The following is a 21981-nucleotide window of genomic DNA, read 5'->3' as shown; positions in this document are numbered from 1 at the left end:
TGGCTAGCTAATGTGGTAGTAATTCCTAAAAAGAACAATAAATTCTGCATGTGCATAGATTATAAAGATCTTAACAAGGCATGCCCTAAGGACTCGTTCCCATTGCCAAATACCGATCAAATGATCGATGCTACGACCGGGCACGAGTTAATGAGTTTTCTCGATACCTATTCTGGGTACAATCAGATAAAGATGAACCCGGAAGACCGAGAAAAGACCTCATTTATAACCATTTTTTTGTACATATTGTTACAACGTAATGCCCTTCGGATTAAAAAATGCCGAAGCCATGTACCAACGGCTCGTAAATAAGATGTTCGAAAAACAAATAAGAAGAACTATGGAAGTATATATAGACGATATGCTCGTTAAGTCTCTGCATGCATGTAATCACCTGAAACATCTGAAAGAAACGTTTGACACACTGAGGGAGCACAATATGAAGCTTAACCCCGAGAAGTGTGCGTTCGGGGTCAGATCAGGTAAATTCTTAGGATTCCTTGTCTCACAAAGAGGAATTGAGGTGAATCCCGACAAAATCAAGGCCATAGAGGACATCCCGGATCAACTATTCAGCGTAAAGGAAGTACAAAGACTCACAAGTATATTAACGGCTTTGAGCAGGTTCATTTCCCGATCAGCGGAGAAGTGTCATCGCTTCTTCGCGCTGCTCAAAAAGAAAAACAACTTTGAGTGGACGCCAGAGCGTCGACAAGCCTTGAAGGAATTGAAGAAATACTTGTCAAACCCTCTGTTACTCTCGAAACCTAAAGAAGGAGAATCATTGCTGGTCTACCTGGTGATCTTAGAAGTTGCGGTAGGCGCAGTTTTAGTCCGGGAGGAAAAAGGTACACAATTCCCCACATATTACGTTAGCAAAATTTTAACGGGAGCAGAAATACGCTACCCACATCTGGAAAAGCTGGCCTTAGCTCTCGTGGTAGCCGCTCGGAAGCTAAGGCCCTACTTCTAATGCCACCAGATAATGGTGGTGACTGCCTTTCCTTTGAGGAATATACTTTATAAACCCGAACTCTCTGGTAGATTGGCCAAATAGGTCGTTCAAATGAGCGAGTTCGACATAAAGTATAAACCGAGGACAACGATTAAATCACAAGTCCTGGCTGACTTCGTGGTCGATTTCAGCCCTAGACAATAGCCTCTGGCTGCCAAAGAGGCAACAATGGTGTCAGAGCAAGCACCGGGAGTCTGTACCTTATTCACGGATGGAGCTTCAAATGTAAAAGGGTCCGAACTCGGAATAGTCTTGATCATGCCTTCGGGGGAAACCTTAAGGCAAGCCATTAGAACGATCTCTCTCACTAACAATGAGGCAGAGTATGAAGCTTTGATTGCGGGGCTTGAATTAGTCCGGGGACTTGACTCCAAAGCCATCAAAGGAAAATGTGATTCACAGTTGGTGGTAAATCAGGTATATGGAATTTTTGACACCAAAGAAGAGCGTATGCAACAATACGTAGTAAGGGTTCAGGCTTTACTGACAAGATTCCGGGAGTGGTCAATAACCCATATCCCGAGGGAAAAAATGCGGAAGCAGATGCATTAGCAAATTTGGGCTCATCAACAGAAATCCAAGGACCGGAATCAGGTACGGTTGTACAACTGATGAACTCAGCCTTGGACACAGATGGTTATTACGAGGTAAATTCGACTAGTCTGGTTTGGGACTGAAGAAACGAGATAATTAATTACCTTGAGCATGGAAAGTTGCCCGAAGACTCCAAAACATCGAGAGCGTTGCGCGCCAAAGCCATACGCTATAGCTTTAAGAAAGGCCAATTCTACAGAACATATTTTCAAGGCCCGTTAGTCCGGTGCTTAGGTGCATTAGAAGCTAATTATGTCATGAGATAAGTCCATGAAGGGATATGCGGCAACCACTCGGGCGCAGATACTCTGGTACTGAAGTTAGTCCGAGCAGGATATTACTGGCCCCGTATGGAACAAGATGACAAACACTTTGTACAAAAATATGATAAGTTCCAACACCACGCACCACTAGTACATCGATCGGCGGAACCCCTGCATTCAGTTCTATCCCCATGGCCGTTCATGAAATAAGGGAATAGACATCGTTGCACCGTTACCACCGGCTCCTGGTAAGGTAAGGTTTCTTTTGATTTTGACTGACTATTTTTCAAAATTGGTAGAAAATGCTAAGTGGTCAACTTCCTGTGGGAAAACATAATTTGTAGGTTCGGAATACCGAAAGAGATTGCATGTGACAATGGGCCACAATTTATCGGTACAAAAGTCACAAAATTCCTGGAAGATTTGAAGATAAAAAAGATTACCTCTTCACCTTACCATCCGAGCGCAAACGGCCAACCAGAGTCAACAAATAAAACAATTATGCAAAACCTGAAGAAAAGGTTAGAAGCAGCAAAAGGCCATTGGGCAGAAGAATTACCTGGAGCGTTATGGGCCTACCAGACAACGGCCAAGTCAAGCACATGGGAAACCCATTTTTCCCTGGTGTACGACGCAGCATCTTTGATACCAGTAGAAGTAGGGGAACCAACCTTAAGGTATTTACAAGAAGACGAAGAGTCAAACAATGAGGCAATGCTAATCAACTTAGAAATGCTTGAGGAACGCAGAGACCTGGCACATGTAAGAATGGCAGCTCAAAAGCAGAGGATGGAGCGATATTATAATCAAAGAACCAACCTTAGTTACTTCAAAGTAGGAGACTTGGTCTTGAGGAAGGTGACTCAAAACACCCGAGAACTCAACGCCGGCAAGTTAACCTCTACATGGGAAAGCCCTTATCGGGTTTCAGCTATCACCGGTAAAGGGTCATACGAGTTGGAAAACCACAACAGAGACAAGTTGCCCAGCAAATGGAACGTGGCTCAGCTAAAAAAAAATTACTGACAAACAACAGTCAAACAACAGTCAGACGGAAACGGCAACAAGCATACAACAACAACAACAGTAATAATACCTTTGATGACAAGGCAAAACAAATAAGTCTCCACTCGAGAATGATAATGTAATCTTTGCTTCGGTAGCAAATTTCCACCGGGAAGTTAAGTTTGCTACTGAACAAGGGTTACACGATTGTTCACAAGCATAAACCACTGGGGATTGTCAGGTATTCTTTCGCTCGACAGCATGAATTCCTAAGGGAAAGCAAAATATGTTACCGAGCTAAGGATTACATAGAAATTCAACGGTGGAACCTTCGAAGATACATGACTTCCAGTATTCTAACTCGCATTCTTCGCATTAGAACACTTGGGGGATAATGATAAGGCAACTCTGAATGCCACGTCAACCGGGAACGAAAATCCGGCGAGGCAACACTGAATGCCACGTCAACCGGAATTGAAAATACGGCAAGGCAACACTGAATGCCACATCAACGGGAACAAAAATCCGGTAAGGCAGCACTGTATGCCACACATCATCGGGATCGGAGACTGCACAGCCAGCCCCGAAGAAACATGATAGCCACAAGTCATGGTAGCTTTTTTTCTACGTAGTAAAATGCCTATGTAAACTATGAAAACGGAAGGAATGAAATGAAATCCTTTTTCTTTTATCTTGTTTCTTGTCTACACGATGAATTAATTTTGTCATTTGAAAGTTAAACAAGTACTTCAAATGTTAGTGCCATAATGAACAGGAGACGTCCTCTTCAAGAGCACCGTAAACATAAGAGAGCCCTCTCTTATTAAAACCCTTATGTTAAAGGGTTTGTTCCTGAAGAATATATGCTCGAAACTGAAAATGCTATCGGGAAAAAATACACCCGAAGCTACATATGAAAAAGATGCAGAAACCAAACTTGCGCAAATACTTATTGAAACCCTCATGTAAAAGGGATAATTCTCGATAACAAAAATGCATCGAAGAAAATGCACCCGAGGCCACATGCAGAAAAACAGGAAAATATGCACAGACATTCAAGCAAAAGAAAGACTCAATCAAACATTTGAGCAAAAATATGTACTCATTTACAAGAATGTGCCAAAAGAAATACAAAACAGGGAAAGAAAAAGCTAAGCTATAACATCACTAGAATCGGGAGGAAGAGAAGCATCCATATCCCCGGGAGCAGTAGGTGGTGCCACTGATGGCTCAACATCTTCTCCAACTGGGTCTTCGGTATCATCTCCTTCTGATTCCTCTTCAGTATCAGAAATATCGAAACCATAATCAGAAGAACCGAGAGCATCAGACCGCGCCGGGAGTCCATTCTTTGCAGCCAACTCAAGCTTGCGTGTCTTAGCAATTTTGGCATCAATATCAATAATACCAGCTTTGGCTGCTTCCAAGGTTATTCTCCTCATGCTGTACATAGCGTAAGTTTTTTCAACAATGAGGGAAGCCTCTCGGCATCTGAGTTCTTCATTGAGCTGAGTGATATCGATAGAAAGATTATCCTAGGCGGACCTAGCAGATCGAAGACTGACATCGAGATCATGGACAGTTGAACTATAGAACCTGTTATGCTTGGTAGTTTTCTTATACTTCTCCTCCAACCGGGCATGACTCGCCCCTGCGACAACAAGTTCTTAGGCCTTAGAATTCAAGGTTGTTTCTAAATTAGTTATCCTTTCAGCATCAACAACCTCACGATCATTGGCAGCAAGAATGGCATTTTGGATATCAGCCCATTTAGCCTTGACTTCATCAAAGCCGGCCCTCAACGACACGACTTCCTGGCCAAGGGTTACCACTTCTTGCTCAATTTGCTGCAAACAGGTTTCCAAAAGATCGGCCTCAGTGGCCCTGGTTTCCAGTTCCGAGAGGCAAAGAATAGTCTGGTCCCGTTGCGCCAAAAGCTGATCCCGTTCAGAAGAGAGTTCTTCCTTCTCGTGGATTAACCTTTGTAGGCCCTCAGAAGCAAGAAAATTGGCCTGCAAGATAAACGAGGTAAAGCTTAAAATGCACTCATTCAGAATCTGAACAAAATAGCGGAGAAAGAAAGAAGCAAACCGCTACAGCATTGTGCATGGCATTGTTCAACAAACACTCTACCGAGAGTGACTGAATCTTTTCCCAATCCTTCTCTGAAGCCAAGGGCTTCAGATAATTTGCAAGCTTCACCAGCCGAGAAAGAAGGTTATATCTTGTAGAGACCTAGAGGGTAACATTCCTCCTCCTCTGAGGATCTTCAGAAGGGGCAGTATAATTTTGCCCCAAATTCCCATGAACAGAAGATTGAGGAAGAGGAATGCCTTCGACACGGTCAGGTGCGGCCGATGGAGGTGATATTGTTGGTGGAAGCGTGGATGAAGATGGAAATGATGTAGCAGCAACTGGTGGTGAAGAAGGAAGTGATAAAGCTGGTAAGGGAAAAGAACGGGAAACATCTGTATCGAAGGTAACACTGGTCGTTGGGTGCTCACCAACCAAGGACGGCAAGGACCCAGTACTCTACCTCGCAGTACCGGGCACAATGATTGGGGACCGAGAATGGGAGTTGGCATTTTCCACCAAATCAAACTCTCCCCAAAGTGCTGAGACATCATCCTCGGCGGGTGTGACCGCATCAACAGGTTGAGCATCCTGTTGAGAGGATAAGGATCGTTGTCTTCTATGAAGAGAAGCTCCCTCATCACTAGCTTCTTCATCATCAATCACTACGGTGTCTATGACAGGCCCGAAGGGAGGACCGGCCAACATCGCCATGTGGGATGAATCAGGGGTATCAACCTTTGCCCTCTTATTCTTCTCCCTGGATGCAAAGGAACGCCTTCTTTTTGGTTGATTGTTCTCTGGCCGGGGACTCCGTGAAGAAATATTTGTGCCCGAAGTAGACCCGGAGGCACCCATTCGAGCAAGCACCTCCTGGAGCAGCCTCGCCGCATCAACAGGGTTGGCCATAACATCCTCTTCGGGGATCTCGACTGAGCCCGAGGGTAGACCTAATTTGACAAACAAGTTAGGAGATTCAACCAAAATCCACATATGCAAAAACTAAAGCAAAGCAAATCATAGTTACCATGATTCTTGGCCTTCCACCCGTATTTGATGGACAGTTCTTTCCACAAGCGGATTTCGGGCGTGGTGATGCTCAAAATCTTTTGAACCCACCGGTCCAAGCCTTCTACCACCGGTGGGACCCATCAGGTCGCTATAACATACATGAGTTAAATAATTAATACAGGCGTGGAAAAGCATTTAGGAGGAAAGTATTGAAAGAAACTTACGAGAGCGGTTCCAAGCAACCGAAAAAGATGAAGCCGTTGTTGGAATAATGTTACCAGAGGCAACTGCAACGAACCGCTCCATCCACCCTCGGTCGTTGTCATCATCCATGCTGGATATCAAAGTATGGTGACCACGCTTGCAGAGATTTATCATTCCCCCCGCGGAAGACTTTGGGGGAGTATAAATTCATCATATAAGCCAATGATAGCTCTTCTTTGATTTCCAGACACAAGCGCCGAAGGCAGGTAACCGTCTTCCACACGGAAGGACTTACTTGTGCCAAACATACCTGATAACGGAGACAAAATTCTGCTATCACAGCATCAAGTTCTCCGTCCAAAGAAAATGCACCCAAAGTAAAAGGATACGTATAAAAATATGTGAAACCCTCTGTGGGAAGAGTCACTCGCTTCGATAGATCGGGAGCGATAATGTCTAAATCTTGGCAGCAGCAGTCTTCCTTCACAGTAGGGATACTAGAAGGACAAATGGAAGATGGGTACCTGCTAACCGCCCATGTACGGGGGTTATCAGTAGAAAATTTCTCCTCCAAATCCTTTAAAGTACTAAGCCTTCTAGGGATTATGGAACTTACTGTTAGAGGAACGGAATCCTCGTTCTTAATCTTGCTCTTCGAAGGACCAACACGTTTAGATGAAGAAGCCATTGGAGAAGAGAAAGAAAAAGTTCTGTGTTTGGAAGAAATTAGAGAAGAGATGTAGAACAGGGATGCAAGTTGGAAGTTCAAGTAACTGGTGAAACCTAAAGAAAAAGGGAGTCGATACATATAGGTGAAAATTTTGGGCGGCTAAAATACTTGGCCTCAATTACCTCGATAACCGACAAAAGGCGTGCTAAATCATAGGAGGACGCGTATTCAAGGCATTAAATGCGGAGAGACCGGCGTCTAATCAACCGTCAGTAACCTTGAAAAGAGATTATAGTAATTCCCGCCAAAAGAAGATTTTCACCAACTTTTCGGTAACATAAAGTTATGTCACTGGAAAGTAGGGGACTATCTGTATTGGGTAAAATATGTCACGGTACGTGGCCATTGAAGAAGGGGACACATGGAATCGAAGCCGGGAGGACAAAAAACTGGGCACATATAACTCGTGTGTCACCGAGAAAGGCAAGTCCATAAAAGCATTGAGCATGCTGCGCCCGGTAGCATTCAATGAAGAATATTCTATAGCATTAAAGAATAATGGCCCATTACAGGAATTTGAGCATTTATGTTACCATTAGGTTTCTATTATCGCACTTTAATAATTGACATTAGTGGTGGGTCCGACCATTACGCTTATTGAGCTATAAATAATAGGCTCAACTATCATTGTAAGACACGATTTTCTGGGCATAAAAGAACATATTCTAATACATCATCTCAATACTATTTCTCTCTAGCTTATTGTTCTTATCGTGCCCGAAAATTCTGTTCCTGGGCTCTCCAAATCTATCGTTTTATCTGCATTTGAACTAAGTATCTTGTACGAAAATTGATTAATTCATTATCTTTTGGGATCAAATTAATTAATCTGTCTAAAAATCACAAACAAATTCAACTGTATCATTTTCCGGGTAAACATGCGTAACATTCAAACCTCGTTTAAACCATTTGAGTCGCCAAAAATTTAGACTACTTCGTTGGCGAGCCGAGAACATTAGTACCTTTTATTATTTGAAATGACTTATAAACATATTATTTTAAAATAAAATTTAGTACTTCCTCCATTTCGATTTATCCAATTTTTTTAGTTTGTTTAAAATGATGACACCTTATTCACTTTGAAAATTATTTAATTTAAATTTCTCATTTTACCTAATAATAAGTTTCTATAACCACATTATTGTTAAAGTATATTCAATAACACAAGTTTCAAAAGTTTTTTAACTATACGAATATTATGACACGTTTAAAATCACAATTTTTTTTTTAATTTTTTAAACTTCGTGCATAATCAAAGGATTAGTAGTAGTACATAAAAGAGAGAATACTAACTTGATAGGTTTTTTCACCTATCTAACACCCTGTTTGGCAAAAATCAGCTTATTTTGAAAAGTATTTTTTTCTCAAAAGTATTTTTGGTGAAAGTCAGTTTGTGTTTGACTAATTAATTTAAAAATAACTTTTGAACAACAATTGGTGGTTGACCAAGCTTTTAAAAACTGTTTCTAAGTATATTTTTCTCAAAAGTGTTTTGCAAAAAAGTGTTAGTGGAGAGAAATTACTTTTTTCTGTTTCTCCAAAACTGCTTACGCTTCTCCTCAAAGTCACTTTTTTTCTTCCAAAGATTTGGCCAAATACTTTAATTTTGGAGGAAAAAAACACATTTAAAAAAATACTTTTAGGATTGGAGAAATTTTCAAACAAGCTATAAGTGTTGAATGGGACAGTGTTATTCAATTTGTGTGTTGATGAAAGATAATAAATATCTGTAAAATAAAAAGAAAAAGAGAAAAAGAGGGAGTACTAACTTTTTATGCATATTTGCGATTTGAGATTGTGGAAATATGGATAGATTACAGGTACATTCTAATAGAGGGAAAGTACACTAGTCCTTTGAGAGTCCAAATAAATTTCAAATATTGTATAGAAATATTATACTGTTGTAACAGCAACCATTTTTACTACTCCTAAAACGCAAATACTGCTTACTCCAACATGTCATTTGACGTAGACACTGAAGACCTCAAAACTCTCGCCGCCGAGCAGCGCCGTGAACTCATGGTGGCGCGTGACATCGACTCCGACTTGGACTTCGCCTTTCAACTCCAACTCCAAGAAGCTATTAGCGCCTCCCTCTCTCTTCAACCCTCAACCTCCACCTCCACACCAACCCCCACTCCACTCCCCTCCAACCCCAACCCAAATCCCTCTTTCGCAGAAGTACAGTCATCAGAACTCCTTGATCTCGAGCGAGAAATCGACGATCGCAAGCTCAGTGAATTGGAATTTCGGAAAATTCGCGACGATCTTCACCAGCGAATTCACGATCACCGTGTCGCTCAAGAGATACTTCGTATGCCGGAGGATGAGTGGGAAAATGATGGCGATAATTTCGAGCGTCCTTTCGGGGAAGGCACGTCGGAAAATGTGGATAAGGAGGTTTTTAGGGTTTATTTCAAGGGTTTGGTGGAGAATTATTCACCGAAGGTGGTTTTTGGTGGGATTGGAGTTGCCATTTGCGATTCGAGAGATGAATTGTTGTTCGAAATGAGGAAGCCTTTTTATGGAAGTGCGATGAATCGCCAGTGCATTGAGTTTAAAGCCCTTATTGAGGGTTTGAATGCTGCCATCGCTTTGGATTTGAAAAGGGTCGTTTTCTATTGTGATTACTTTCCCATTTTCCAATTTGTAAGTCCCGCACGCATGTTTCAGTTTATCAGTTAATTTTGCTTTGGTGTTTTAATATTGGCATTGAAATGTGATTTTCACTTAAGGAATTCAAAATATGAAGTAAACACATGAAGAAGAAGTCAAGGGAATTCAACATATATTATAAATTTTTGATAGATAATTCAACATATATTACATATACATTTAAAAACACAGAATTTTGGCCTATATACAGAATGTAATTTTCCCATGAAGGGGTAGGGTAACTCCGCTTGGTTTGTCCATAGGCTAGTTATACAAGGGATATAATGCAAGGATTGTTATAAGAATAATAATACCTGTACAGTATTGCTAATACTGCTATTAGTTATCTCATCACCTAACATTTTATCAGTTAATATTCATGGTGTTTCAATATTGGCATTGCAATGTGAGGTTTTGTGGTCCATAGGCTAGTTATACATAGATTAGATATCCCAGCACCTAACCTTTTTTTGCCAATGCCAAGATTTGAACCCTGGTCTCTTGAGATTCATTTATAATCATTGACCATTAAGTCACACCCTTGCATTGGCGGAACCAGAAATTCTTATAAGGGGATTGATACAAAATGTATAAATGCCACATCTAGTATTTTTGAACCACTTGCCGCTACACTAAAGGCCATTTTGTTTTACTTCATGAGGATTCAAAATATATATATATATATATATATACACAAAAAAAATTATGTTTCCCATGCTGCAGTGTAATATTTGGGTGAAGGGGATTCAAATCCCCACTTCCTTACATGTTGCTCTGCCATAGCACCCTTGGGTGCCCTTCCATTCCATTTTGTAGACAGTATTTGACTGGACAATAGAAGAAAGATTAAGACAATGGTTAAAAGATTAGTTAATTGAGAAAAAATACATCAAATTCAACATGTGAATAGTAACGAGTTTGAATTCTTGGAAGTTGTGAAAGTTGTATGCAAGTGGAATGATGTCAAATGATTCGTGACATCCCAAAAATGAATTAGTGTCATATAAATTGGGACGAAGGGAGTATTAAGCTTCACACCGTAAAGTCTAAGCAACTAGGATCAGTAAAGAGTTTTTGGGCTTTCAGGAAATCTATTTTTGACTTCTGGGACTCCAGAAGATTAGTGACTAGAGCTCATTCCTAGCTATCTAGGCACATTGTTCTTCTATTAACAAAACATATCAGGTTACATGGTTATCAAAAAATACATATCAGGATACATGTAAAATATAATGTTGGTCCAGGTTCATGAAGTAAATCAATACAAGGACATTTCTATGTGCTGGATTAAAGAGCTAAAGATTTTCCTGACATAAAAATAGTACGGGATTGCTGCATTGTCTGCCTGGTATTGTGAGAAGAATGATCTCACATGTGTAAGCCTACATAGATATCCGAGGAGCTGTTTACTTGGATGTTATCTCAATTTTACGATTTACACAAGTTAAGGTTTCCTTCTGCAGTCTTTTCTTTTAAGCTGCCCTACCTTGACAAAAGAATAATTTATGTTTCCGAAAAGTTATGGCTCAAACTGGTTAGTTGCCTTTGTTAATTGAATTTATTTTTGTCTATCAACAGTAAAGGGAAAAAGGGATTCTACACTTGGTAGGGTAAGTTTTAGCATAAAATACACTCAAGCTTTCTACAGTGCTTAATTTGCTGAAATCATGTGTTTTGGGAACTGTAGGTTACAGGCCGATGGTCAGCCAAACAGCGGAAGGTTGCTGCTTTACTAAATCAAGTGGTTCTGCTTCGACAAAAGTTTTTGTTTTGCCAGCCTTCGTTTGTGTCTCGAAATGAAATTATGTTTGCATTTAAATTTGCAAGAGAGGCGATGGTTTCCCAAATTAAGAAAGTAGCTGAGTCAGCTGCTTCTGGGAATGTGTACGAAACTTGTGTTATTTGTTTGGAAGAGACAGATATTGGCAAGATTTTCTCAGTTGATGGTTGTAGGCACCGGTATTGTGTCTCCTGTATGAAACAACATGTTGAAGTGAAGCTGCTTCATGGTATGCTGCCTAAGTGTCCTCATGCGGACTGCAATTCTGATCTAAAACTATCCAGCTGCAGTAAATTTTTGACACCCAAGTTAATTGATATGATGAAGCAACGCATTAAGGAAGCTTCTATCCCTGTGACTGAAAAAGTTTATTGCCCTTACCCAAAGTGCTCAGCATTAATGTCAAAATCTGATGTTTTAGAATATTCTAAGGGGGACTTTGTAGTAGCTGAAAGATGTGGAATCAGGAAATGTACAACATGCAATGGCCTGTTTTGCATCGATTGCAAAGTTCCTTGGCACTCGGGTATCACGTGCTTTGAGTATAGAAGGAGAAATCCTAATCCGCCAGAAGATGTTAAGTTGAAAAATCTGGCAGCAGTGAATTTGTGGCGCCAATGTATAAAGTGCAACCACATGATTGAACTTGCTGCAGGGTGCTATCACATGACTTGCAGGTAAAGACATGGGTGTTCAATTTCCATTTGTTTGACCCAAACATGAAATAAGTAAACTCTCAAATTGTGGGATCACGTTAGTCAAATGACATCCCTTTTTCTATGTCCTGTCAATATGTTTCATGCTATCTAAATTATTCTTCAGTTTGATGTGATTTTAGGATATGAACCCACTGCTAAACCAGCTTAACCCAAATATAACCATTTGCTATTTATGATCTCCATGATAGTTAGACTGGATCAAGTAAACACTATTAAACTATATGCTCCACTCTATCTGCTGCCTTGCATCATCATCACCCCCCCCCCCCCCCCAACCAAAGAAAAAAAGATCAAGAATAACCCAACTTGTTGCATGTTGTTGGACATGCCTATTGAACCGAACGATATGGCATCTATTATAGTCTGTTCTACATATTCATGCGTTGAACCAAACCCTGCTGATCTTTTTTTGGTTACTTTTTGGCAGTTCTTTCTTTTTCACTTGTACCCTCTATTGCAGTATCCATTATTTCTTAACGTGACTTTGTCGCATGCGAGGCCTCAGCGATAAAATACTTTGTTCTACATACTTATGCCTGCTATTGATCTTTTAAAAGATATTCATGCTAGCTATTTTTGCATTCTGATTACTTGTTCCATTCCAGGGACTATTTCAGTGATATTAATAGATCTTTCAACTGTGGTGTCCTGCTCTGGCATTACACTGTTCCTTTCTATTTCATCCCATATTGGTGGAGCGGAGGGCTTAGGTTATCCAGCTGGTTCAATATCTGCTGGACATATTCTTAAGTATTTTAGTGATTGTACTTATCAATAAAGAAAGTATTTTAGGCACCCTAGACAAGAGTGAGTTGCTCTAGTGGTGAGCACCCTCCACTTCCAACCAAGAGGTTGTGAGTTCGAGTCACCCCAAGAGCAAGGTGGGGAGTTCTTGTTTAGGGAGTCGAGGGTCTATCGGAAACAGCCTCTCTACCCCAGGGTAGGGATAAGGTCTGCGTACAAACTACCTTCCCTAGACCCCACTAGTGGAATTATACTGGGTTGTTGTTGTTTGTATTTTAGGCACCCCGCACTTGAGGGTGTCGCCTAGTGGTCACTGAAGCCTGAAAGAACCTTAAGCTCTCAGGTCAAATCAAAGCGGTGGCAATAAAACACTAGGTAATTTCTTCTCATTTGTTGAAGCCTTGGTAGGAGTTCCCCGATACCTATGTTGGTGGGAGGTAGTAGGTACCTAGTGAAATTAGTCGAGGTGCGCAAAAATGGTTGTACACCACCATCATCAGAAAAAGGAAGTACTTTAGTGAATATATTTGTGCCAACATTTTATTGGAAGTTTATTTTCCAAGTTCAGTGTAGAGGTACATGTTTCCAACGTAATGAAAGTGCTACCTCTGCTCTTTGCGGATAATGGGAGAATGACATCTCTTGTGTAAGCCTGGGTTCTTATACATACGACTACTCTCCATATTAATGTCATGACATTGGGTGAACTCAGAATAAGTATATCGGCTCTTTTTTTTTCTTTAACAATTCTGGCTAATATGTCTTGGTCTTTTTTTCCACTTATGGTAGTGACCACTTTCCAACTAACACTTGTATGCTTGGGTTAGTACCTGCACTTTCTGCTTTAATTGATCATATTAGTACCCCACAGATAATAAACATCTTCTATTCCTGCTCTGCATTGGGAGCCGAGGTCGATTGATTAATGCATATGAATTTATTTTTACCATTAAAAAGTACTCCTATGAGATCAGAATATGTGCTACAGTGCTAGAAGGACAACCAAAAGTCTGAGGGATTAGAGGTAGTGACTCTATTATCTTTTTTATTTTTCTGTGTAATAGAGCCGGAAGACGGAAGATGAACTAGTGATCTTGTTGTCTTGAGATGTTTCGCTCTTCCTCACACGTGACTCTATTAACAACATTTTTGCCTGTTTGTACAGATGTGGGTATGAATTTTGTTATACATGCGGGGCACCATGGAAGGACAAGAAAGCAACTTGCTCCTGTAAACTTTGGGACGAGGATTACATTTTAGATTCTGATGAAGATGGTGATGAATTTGATGATGATGAATTTGATGATGATGATTATGAATCCGATTCTGATGATTACTATGGAATCTTATAGTGGCCTGCTTCCTGTTGCATCATTCTTTATGGTGGTACTTGACTATTCTGAATATACATACTGTACTTATCTATTCTGAATATTTGGTCAAGCTGGGGAATTTGCTATAAAAATTAGTACATTTTGTGGTGTATTGTCTTATAAATTGATTATGTGACGTGAGTTATGGTCGCTCCATCTCTTTTTTCTTAGCGCTTTTAGATTTCCTTTGGTGGTGTATGAGAAAATTGTGTATTTTCTAAAGGAAGCTCGTACTTTTTATGTTCGAACCCAATCATATCCTTTGATTATCTATATTTATATATCTATCTATATATCTATTATAAAAGCACAAATGTTGCACTCTAAATGTTGAACGATAAAAATATTCTTGACATATTGATAGACTCTTTTAACCATAAGAAATTAAATTAAGCTTCATTGCATCTGGGATAAAATAGTAACAATTGCTAATTGAATTCCTAATATTTATGGTCTTTGAAGGCAAGTATGATTCAATTTGCATGGAATTCTAATACCAATCAAGTGTCCTGCCTATTAGCGAAGACACACAAATTCCATGCCATTAAACCACTATATAAAGTGATATAAATTACATTCCTCTTGTAGTTTTACAAGATGCAAGTTGTAACGATCTCTCCCCCAATTTGTACGAGACCAAGAGGTAGTGTATGTAGTGTTATAACTAAACTTCATATTTGTTATGTCATGTTATCTAAAAATTTTTTTCCATTGATGCTGCTAATTATACCTACTCGTGAGATTGTACTGTGTTGTTGTTATTGTTGTTGATACTGCTAATCATAGTCCCTTGTCACTTTATTATTATTTTTATTTAAGTAATTTTTGTTACAGTATTTGGGAGTTGAAGAACTTCTTCAATTGTTCACGGCCAAAATAACTTTAATAAACACGTCGTATAGCAACGGAAAAATCAATTCTAAATAAATAAACTTCCAAAGTTACTATTCATATGTATAATTACATTACCAAATTTTGTCTTCATAGAGGCAGTAATTTTTAATAAATTCACGTAATAAAACTGTTTTGGCAGAGAGTACTAGAATAAAAAATTACTATAATCACAAAATGGAATGAAAGGTCAAAATAGTACATTGATCTCTTTATAATATAGTCTAAACTCTAAAGTAATAGACAGAAAGAAAAACTTAAAATTACTTCGGATGAAAAAATCAAGCTCTACAGGGCAACGATTTTGACGGGACTCTTTCTGTAGAGTCACTATTTTTCGTTCTCTTATTTATATTCAGGAGCAAATATTTGCCTTTCTTTATTTGTTATGTTCTTAGGAATGGAACACGATTCTTTCTTAAGAAGGTAATTTCCTCTTTTATTTGCATTACGAATAAGAATTCTAGGAATTGAAAATATTTGATTCCTTCGTTAAAAATATATTTTCCTTTTTATTTGAGTTAGAAATTTTAGGGATGCTTTTAAAACCTTTTTATTCAGTTTAGGTTTGGAATTTTAGGAATGTATTTTCTTACTTTAAACACAATTTAATTCCTTCTTGAAAAATGTTACTTTATTAAAAAAAATCTTCTGCGAGTTTGCCTTTAAATATCCAAGATTAATTTTTTTTTTTAAATTTTGTGCTACGTAAATTTAATATTACTTGATCATTGCATGTTTTTAAAGTAAATAAATATATTAAATAAGACATGACCATATTGCATATTTCTACACTATCAATAAATATAAATACTATCTAACTTGATTAAATTGATTATATATGCAAGTTTAGACGATGTTTGATTTTTTTCCCCATGTAATGACAATGATTTTTTGCATTTAAAAGATTTTATTATTTTTTCCATATTAATTGCTTTACAACAAGTCATATATACATCTTTTATAAAAGATAATGCTTGTATTAGGGCAGGTTGTCTACATCACACCCGTTGAGGTGCGGTCCTTCTCTGGACCTTGCGTGAATGCAGGATGCCTTGTGCGCTGAGCTACCCTTTAATTGATTAAATATTTACGTGCAACGCACGTACATAGAGACTAGTTATTATAAAAACATGAATACAATATCGGTTTACAAATATAACCTTATAATATTAAGCATAATAACTTATAGTAAAAGGATATAACCGAAATTCTAGACATTAGCCTTGTAATCCTATTAGTTTTAGGATATAATACTACACGTTAGGAATCCTTCATAATTACCTTTAGGAATCCTATTAGTATAATTACTTTCGGGCATAGACATCTAATACTACAAGTTAGCCGGTAGTGTTAGAATTCAATCTCATTATCTCGAAATTACCTCAATCGATACTTTAAACATGTCAAAAAAGGATGTGTCTAATTAAAGCAAAAAACTAAGTGAATATGTATTAATGATTCCATGAATGGTTAGGAAACCAATTTTTAGAAGAAAAAACATACGTTAATAAATAACTCAATACATTACCACTCTATAATATTGCATACCAAGAAAAAATAAAAGTATTAATGTTAAATGGACTGCATAAATAAAGTATTGAAATTGAGAAAAAATTCCTATGATACTATATTATTATATTATATTTGAACTGCTTTCCTACTCAAATAATATTTTTTTATTATTAATTTTAGCCCTAAAATATTTTTTAGAAAATAATTCTATGTTGGATAAAAGTGTAATAGTTTAGTTCAGCTTAAAAATAGAATCCTTAAACTAACGTACTTGGTTGATATTTTGTAAAATAAATTTTACATGGTCAAGGACTCCTTCCTACTTATTATCGATCAAGTAAGATAAAAAGAATTTCTCTTAGCGCTTTAACCACTCAATTTGATTCCAATGAAGATTCAAAATTCAATTGGAGAAGCTTTAGTTCGTCTAGCTTTAATGGAGGTCCACACTGATTTACAATATCAGTATTCTTCCAAATATAACTTGCAATGAAAATGGTACTTTCCTTCCATAACTTTGAATCCATTTGGGGAGAAACCAATATCCACTTTGACTCTTGGACATGTCAGTGCCCATCTAACCGTCTATGAAATCAAAAAAAGTATTAATAATTTGCAAATTGACTTCTAAAAACTCTTTTTTTAAAGTGAAGCGTAATGATAATACATGATTTTCTTTTATTTAGAAATTTTAAAGGCCGATAAAAATGATAATAATGACTTATATGGTTGTTGCATATTTTCAGCCAAGAAAAAATAGTGTTATCTTATATTTAAGAATTTTAAATCAACTAAGATTATACTAGCAACTTTTAGAAAAGTGAAAAATTTATGTTCATAATGGAAACGTTTTTTTAAATGAGCTTTAGTTTGAAGAGAAATATAAAACACAATTTATAAAAACGAAGAAACCCCACCACGCATGAAAGATATAGATAATTGAGAAAAACTAGGCAAAAGAATCGTATGTGAAAAGAAATGATTGATACATAGTTAATTTTAAGGCATAAAACATTTGATACATTGTAGCTTACACTATATCCTTAAGGTAAATTATGGTTAAAGACGTTAAATTTAATATTTGTTAGTTTTTTGTTTGATATTTTTTGTTTTTATAATTTCGATCATTTTAATCATATAGTTGTATCAGTTATACTTATATGTTCATTTATGAGTTTAGAATCGATAGTTTATTGAAGATCCTTTGCATTTTGACATTTTAGTATCCCAATTTCCAAAAGCAAAATCCCAACTATAACGTTGTCCTATGAAACATTATATCCCATTTTTTTTTGTTAGTGACTTTTACTTTGCTCCGAAAGGAATTAAAATAAAAAGACAGCAGGTGACATTTTTCAAAATACTATTGAAAAGATAATTTTTTGCAATATTGATTGATGCAGTAAGTTAGAGTATTCAAGAAGAGATTTTGCAATATTTATTCACATATTGGGTTGGATATGGTTTATGAAGATAAACTCACTCAAAGCCACACACCTACATTCTCACAGATATATTGATGAACTTTATAAGCAACAAAATATTTTCACAAGGATTCATATCCTAATTGCGAGTTGTTATATACATTAATAGTCACTAATTCTAAGGTTTTACATTCAGTTAAAACTGCGACTATGTATCTCTCTTGCCATTACCATGTTTGAATCTTGAGATGAAATCTATAATTTAATTGTGTTAATATTATCCTTTGACAAATTTATTGGTCTTGGAAATACGATTTTTTAATGATTTAAACGGGATACTACGTGCAAATGCACATATATAGAAAAAAATTAGATCACAAAGTAAAAAAAAAAAGATTAGTATAATATTAAGAAGGTTATACAAGTGCTTAAGGAAGCACAATCAAAGCTAAATCTTGAACAAGAATGAACTTTCAAGACTATATTATAAAAAGTCGACTATGGTATAACAGGATTATCCTTTGTAGATGCCTTCAGCGGAATCAAAATAATATTCTTATATCATGCATTACTTGCAAATGTAAGATCAAGATGCATGATATTGTTAGCAATAAGAACAAGTAGTGTACCAACAACAATTTTATTATGAGGTCATACAACTCACTTTAGATTTGATATACCTCTTCAAATAACTAAAATAATCATCACAAATATATCAAAGCAGAGCAATAGTACTAAATTTATAAGGAGAGCAAAAGTGATAATAAGGAATAAAGCGCTTTTGGCTAAGCGTCAAATGATCGAAACAATCGCCCAGAGTTTTAGAGATATATTGGATATTAATGAACCGGTTGGTGGAAAAATAATAGTTTGGGAGGTCATTTATGTCAAGTACTATCAGTAATTCCAAAATCGACGAAAGCAGAAACTGTAAAAACTAGCTTGCCAAAATTATATTTATGGCCTCAAATGAAAAGGATTCAAATGACAAGAAATATAAAAGTAAGAACAGATCCAACATTCAGTGATTTCTTGCTTCGTGTCGTAAACGAAGAAGAGCATCCAATAAAAGATAATTTGGTTCTTCCAGAACACTTGGCTATCAATCCAAATGGTAATAGTAGTGCATTTAATAAGAAAAATATTTACACCATTAGATTAAAATGTAATTTGTGCAAATTACATGATAGAAATTAAAAAGCTATATTAGCTAGCAGAAATGAGTATGTTGATCAACTAAATAAAATGTTGATTGCTAAGTTTTATGGTAAAAATAAAATATTTTTCAGTTTTGACTCAGCAAAAGATGATACCAACAATTACTACCAAGAAGAATGCTTAAATACTTTAATACCAAATGGCCTTCTACCGTACATGTTTGTTGTCAAGTTATTTATTTCTTACGTATGTTAGTGTCACTATATATATAATAGACTAAGTTAAAATTGATCTTCCCTTGCATATAAGTTGATTTTGAAGAAAAATATGCCAGTCATGCTACTGAAATCTTAGATCCGTCGAATAGCTTATGTAATAGTACACATATGGTATATAGACAATAACGTCATACATGCAGAACTTATGATACTGGTCAATGTGCTTCTAAGTATGTGTTTATCCCCGAATTCAACTTTCGTCTTCCGAAACTAAAGAATATTATTTTGAATTTATGCGAAAATAATTTTCAGTATATTTATGTTTTGTAATTATAATAAATAAAGTACAAGGACAAACATCCTAAATATTGGACTATATTTACAACAATATGTTTGCTTACACGAATAACTATATGTTGCACTTTCAAGAGCGATATCAATATCGACAATAAAAGTTCTAGTTATGGTAGAGCAACCAAAGCATTAGAAGGAAACACACACAAAAAAACATCGTCTACAAAGAAGTGTTCGGTAAAATACCATCACATTAGATACCTTTAAACTAAAATACATAATTATCTAATTAACATGACTAGTGTCACGACCCAAAACTAACCCCTGTCGTGATGGCACCTATCGTGGAACTAAGCAAGCCTACTCATTTTCAAAACAACCGATATTCCATTTTAAAGATAATTTCAAGGTTATTTGACATAAAACCTCCATTAAAAGAGTTCAAATCAGAGGAAAAAAAATAGAAGTGCGGAAAAGAAAAGTCCGATATCGGGGTGTCACTAGTCATGAGCATCTGCTACGATCTGTCTAACAATATCAAGGCTAACTCAGCCTCGAAAATAGCTAAATACAACTAGAGGAAGATAAGATGGAGAAGAGCAGGGGTTGTGATCGCCAAACAGCTACCTTGCTATCTCCAAGAAAATCTGCAACTAGAACACTCAATAACCTCTACCATGTCTAACTATACCTGAATCTGCACACAAGGTGCAGGGAGTAACGTGAGTACGCCAACTCAGTAAGTAACAACAATAAATAAAGACTGAGCAGTAGTGACGAGCAATAAAACATATAATGTTCATATCAGAAAATCTCAGTAAAATACCACATGCTTTTAAAATCAGGATTTGAATCAACCATCTCGTTTAAACCCAGTTCCAGTAAAAATCATTTAAAGATATTTTTCCAACAGTTTTTCAAACGAAGGCTTAATGCAAAAGTGAGCAAAAATGATGAAATTATAAACAGCCCCTCGGGCAAAATATCACTCATATACAGCCCCTCGGGCAAACCTTACAGTCACTCATGCCACACGGGCATACCTCACAATCACTCTTCCCACTCCGGGGTTTCATACCCTCGGGACCAGATTTACAATCGTTACTTACCTCAAACCGGTCAAATCTCTAACCCGCAATGATCTTGCCTCTGGACTCGGCCTCCAAATGCTCCGAATCTATTCACAATCAGTACAATATCATCAATACGTGATAATGGAATGAATTCCACAAGAAAAACTATAAAATTAGATCAAAACCCGAAATTGGCTCAAACACGCCCCCCGGGCCCACGTCTCGAAATCCGACAAAATTTACAAAACTAGAAAGCTCATTCACTCACGAGTCTAACCATACCAAATTTATCAAAATCCGACATCGTTTGGTCTTTCAAATCCTTAAATTACTCTCCAAAAATTCCAAGCCCTAACCCCTCATTTCCACAAATTACCATGATTAAAACAACGGGAAATTACCATATATACAATTATTAGGGCTCAAGTAACTTACCTCAACGAAATCCCCTTGATTCCCTCTTCAAACCTCTCCCAAAAGCTCCAAAAATCGAGTTGAAATTGTGAAGAATGACCAAAATTCGCGAAGGGTTCTATTTATGGTTTCTGCCCAGGTTTTTCGCACCTGCGGCCATTTTCTCGCACCCGCACGACCGCACATGCACAACTCACTTAATCACCCAGATTCCGCACTTGCAGACCCCTTCCTCGCACCTGCGGACTCGCATCTGCGGTCCCAGGTGCGCATCTGCGAAACCAGTCCAAACTTCACATCTACGCATCTGCGCTCAAAGCCTCGCAGATGCGGCCAATTCTTCGCACCTGTGTTCCCAGACTCGGCCCACCGTCTCCCGCACCTGCGCACTCCCCACGCACACCAGCGGCCTCGCACCTGTGACCCTTTCTTCCGCAGGTGCGGAAATAGCAGAAGCAGCAGCTCCAGCTGCAATTTCCAACTTCAACAAATCCGTTAACCACCCGGAATCACCCCGAGGCCCTCGGAACCTCAACCAAAAATACCAAAAAGTCATATATCAACATACCAACTTAGTCGAACCTTCGAATCACTCAAAATAACATCAAATCATCAAACCACGTCCGAATGACCTCAAATTTTCCAAATTCGGCAACCGATGCCAAAACCAACCAAATTTGGCAACCGATACCAAAACTAACCAAACCACGTCCGAATGACCTCAAATTTTGTACGTTCGTCACAAATGACACTACGAACCTACTCCAACTTCCGAACTTCCATTCCGACCCCGATATCAAATTTTCCACTGCCGACTGAAATAGTCAA

At 37.6% G+C, this 21981-nt stretch overlaps 2 protein-coding genes across 2 annotated transcripts; both read left to right on the top strand.

Moving 5' to 3' along the window:
* Positions 1-2373: 2373 nt before the first annotated feature.
* LOC142164093 (uncharacterized) lies at positions 2374-2898 on the top strand. Its single transcript, XM_075221270.1, has one exon. It carries the CDS (start codon positions 2374-2376, stop codon positions 2896-2898), a length of 525 nt encoding a protein of 174 aa, XP_075077371.1.
* Positions 2899-8758: 5860 nt separating this feature from the next.
* On the top strand, positions 8759-14419 carry LOC107807602 (E3 ubiquitin-protein ligase RSL1). The gene is made up of 3 exons (XM_016632024.2): positions 8759-9544; positions 11238-12007; positions 13959-14419. Exons 1-3 carry the CDS (start codon positions 8852-8854, stop codon positions 14143-14145), a joined length of 1650 nt encoding a protein of 549 aa, XP_016487510.1. The 5' UTR covers positions 8759-8851; the 3' UTR covers positions 14146-14419.
* The last annotated feature ends 7562 nt before the right edge of the window (positions 14420-21981 follow it).

The sequence above is a fragment of the Nicotiana tabacum genome, chromosome 9 (assembly GCF_000715075.1).
Source record: "Nicotiana tabacum cultivar K326 chromosome 9, ASM71507v2, whole genome shotgun sequence".
NCBI classification, from domain to species: Eukaryota; Viridiplantae; Streptophyta; class Magnoliopsida; order Solanales; family Solanaceae; genus Nicotiana; species Nicotiana tabacum.
This window is presented reverse-complemented; position numbering and strand designations above follow the sequence as displayed.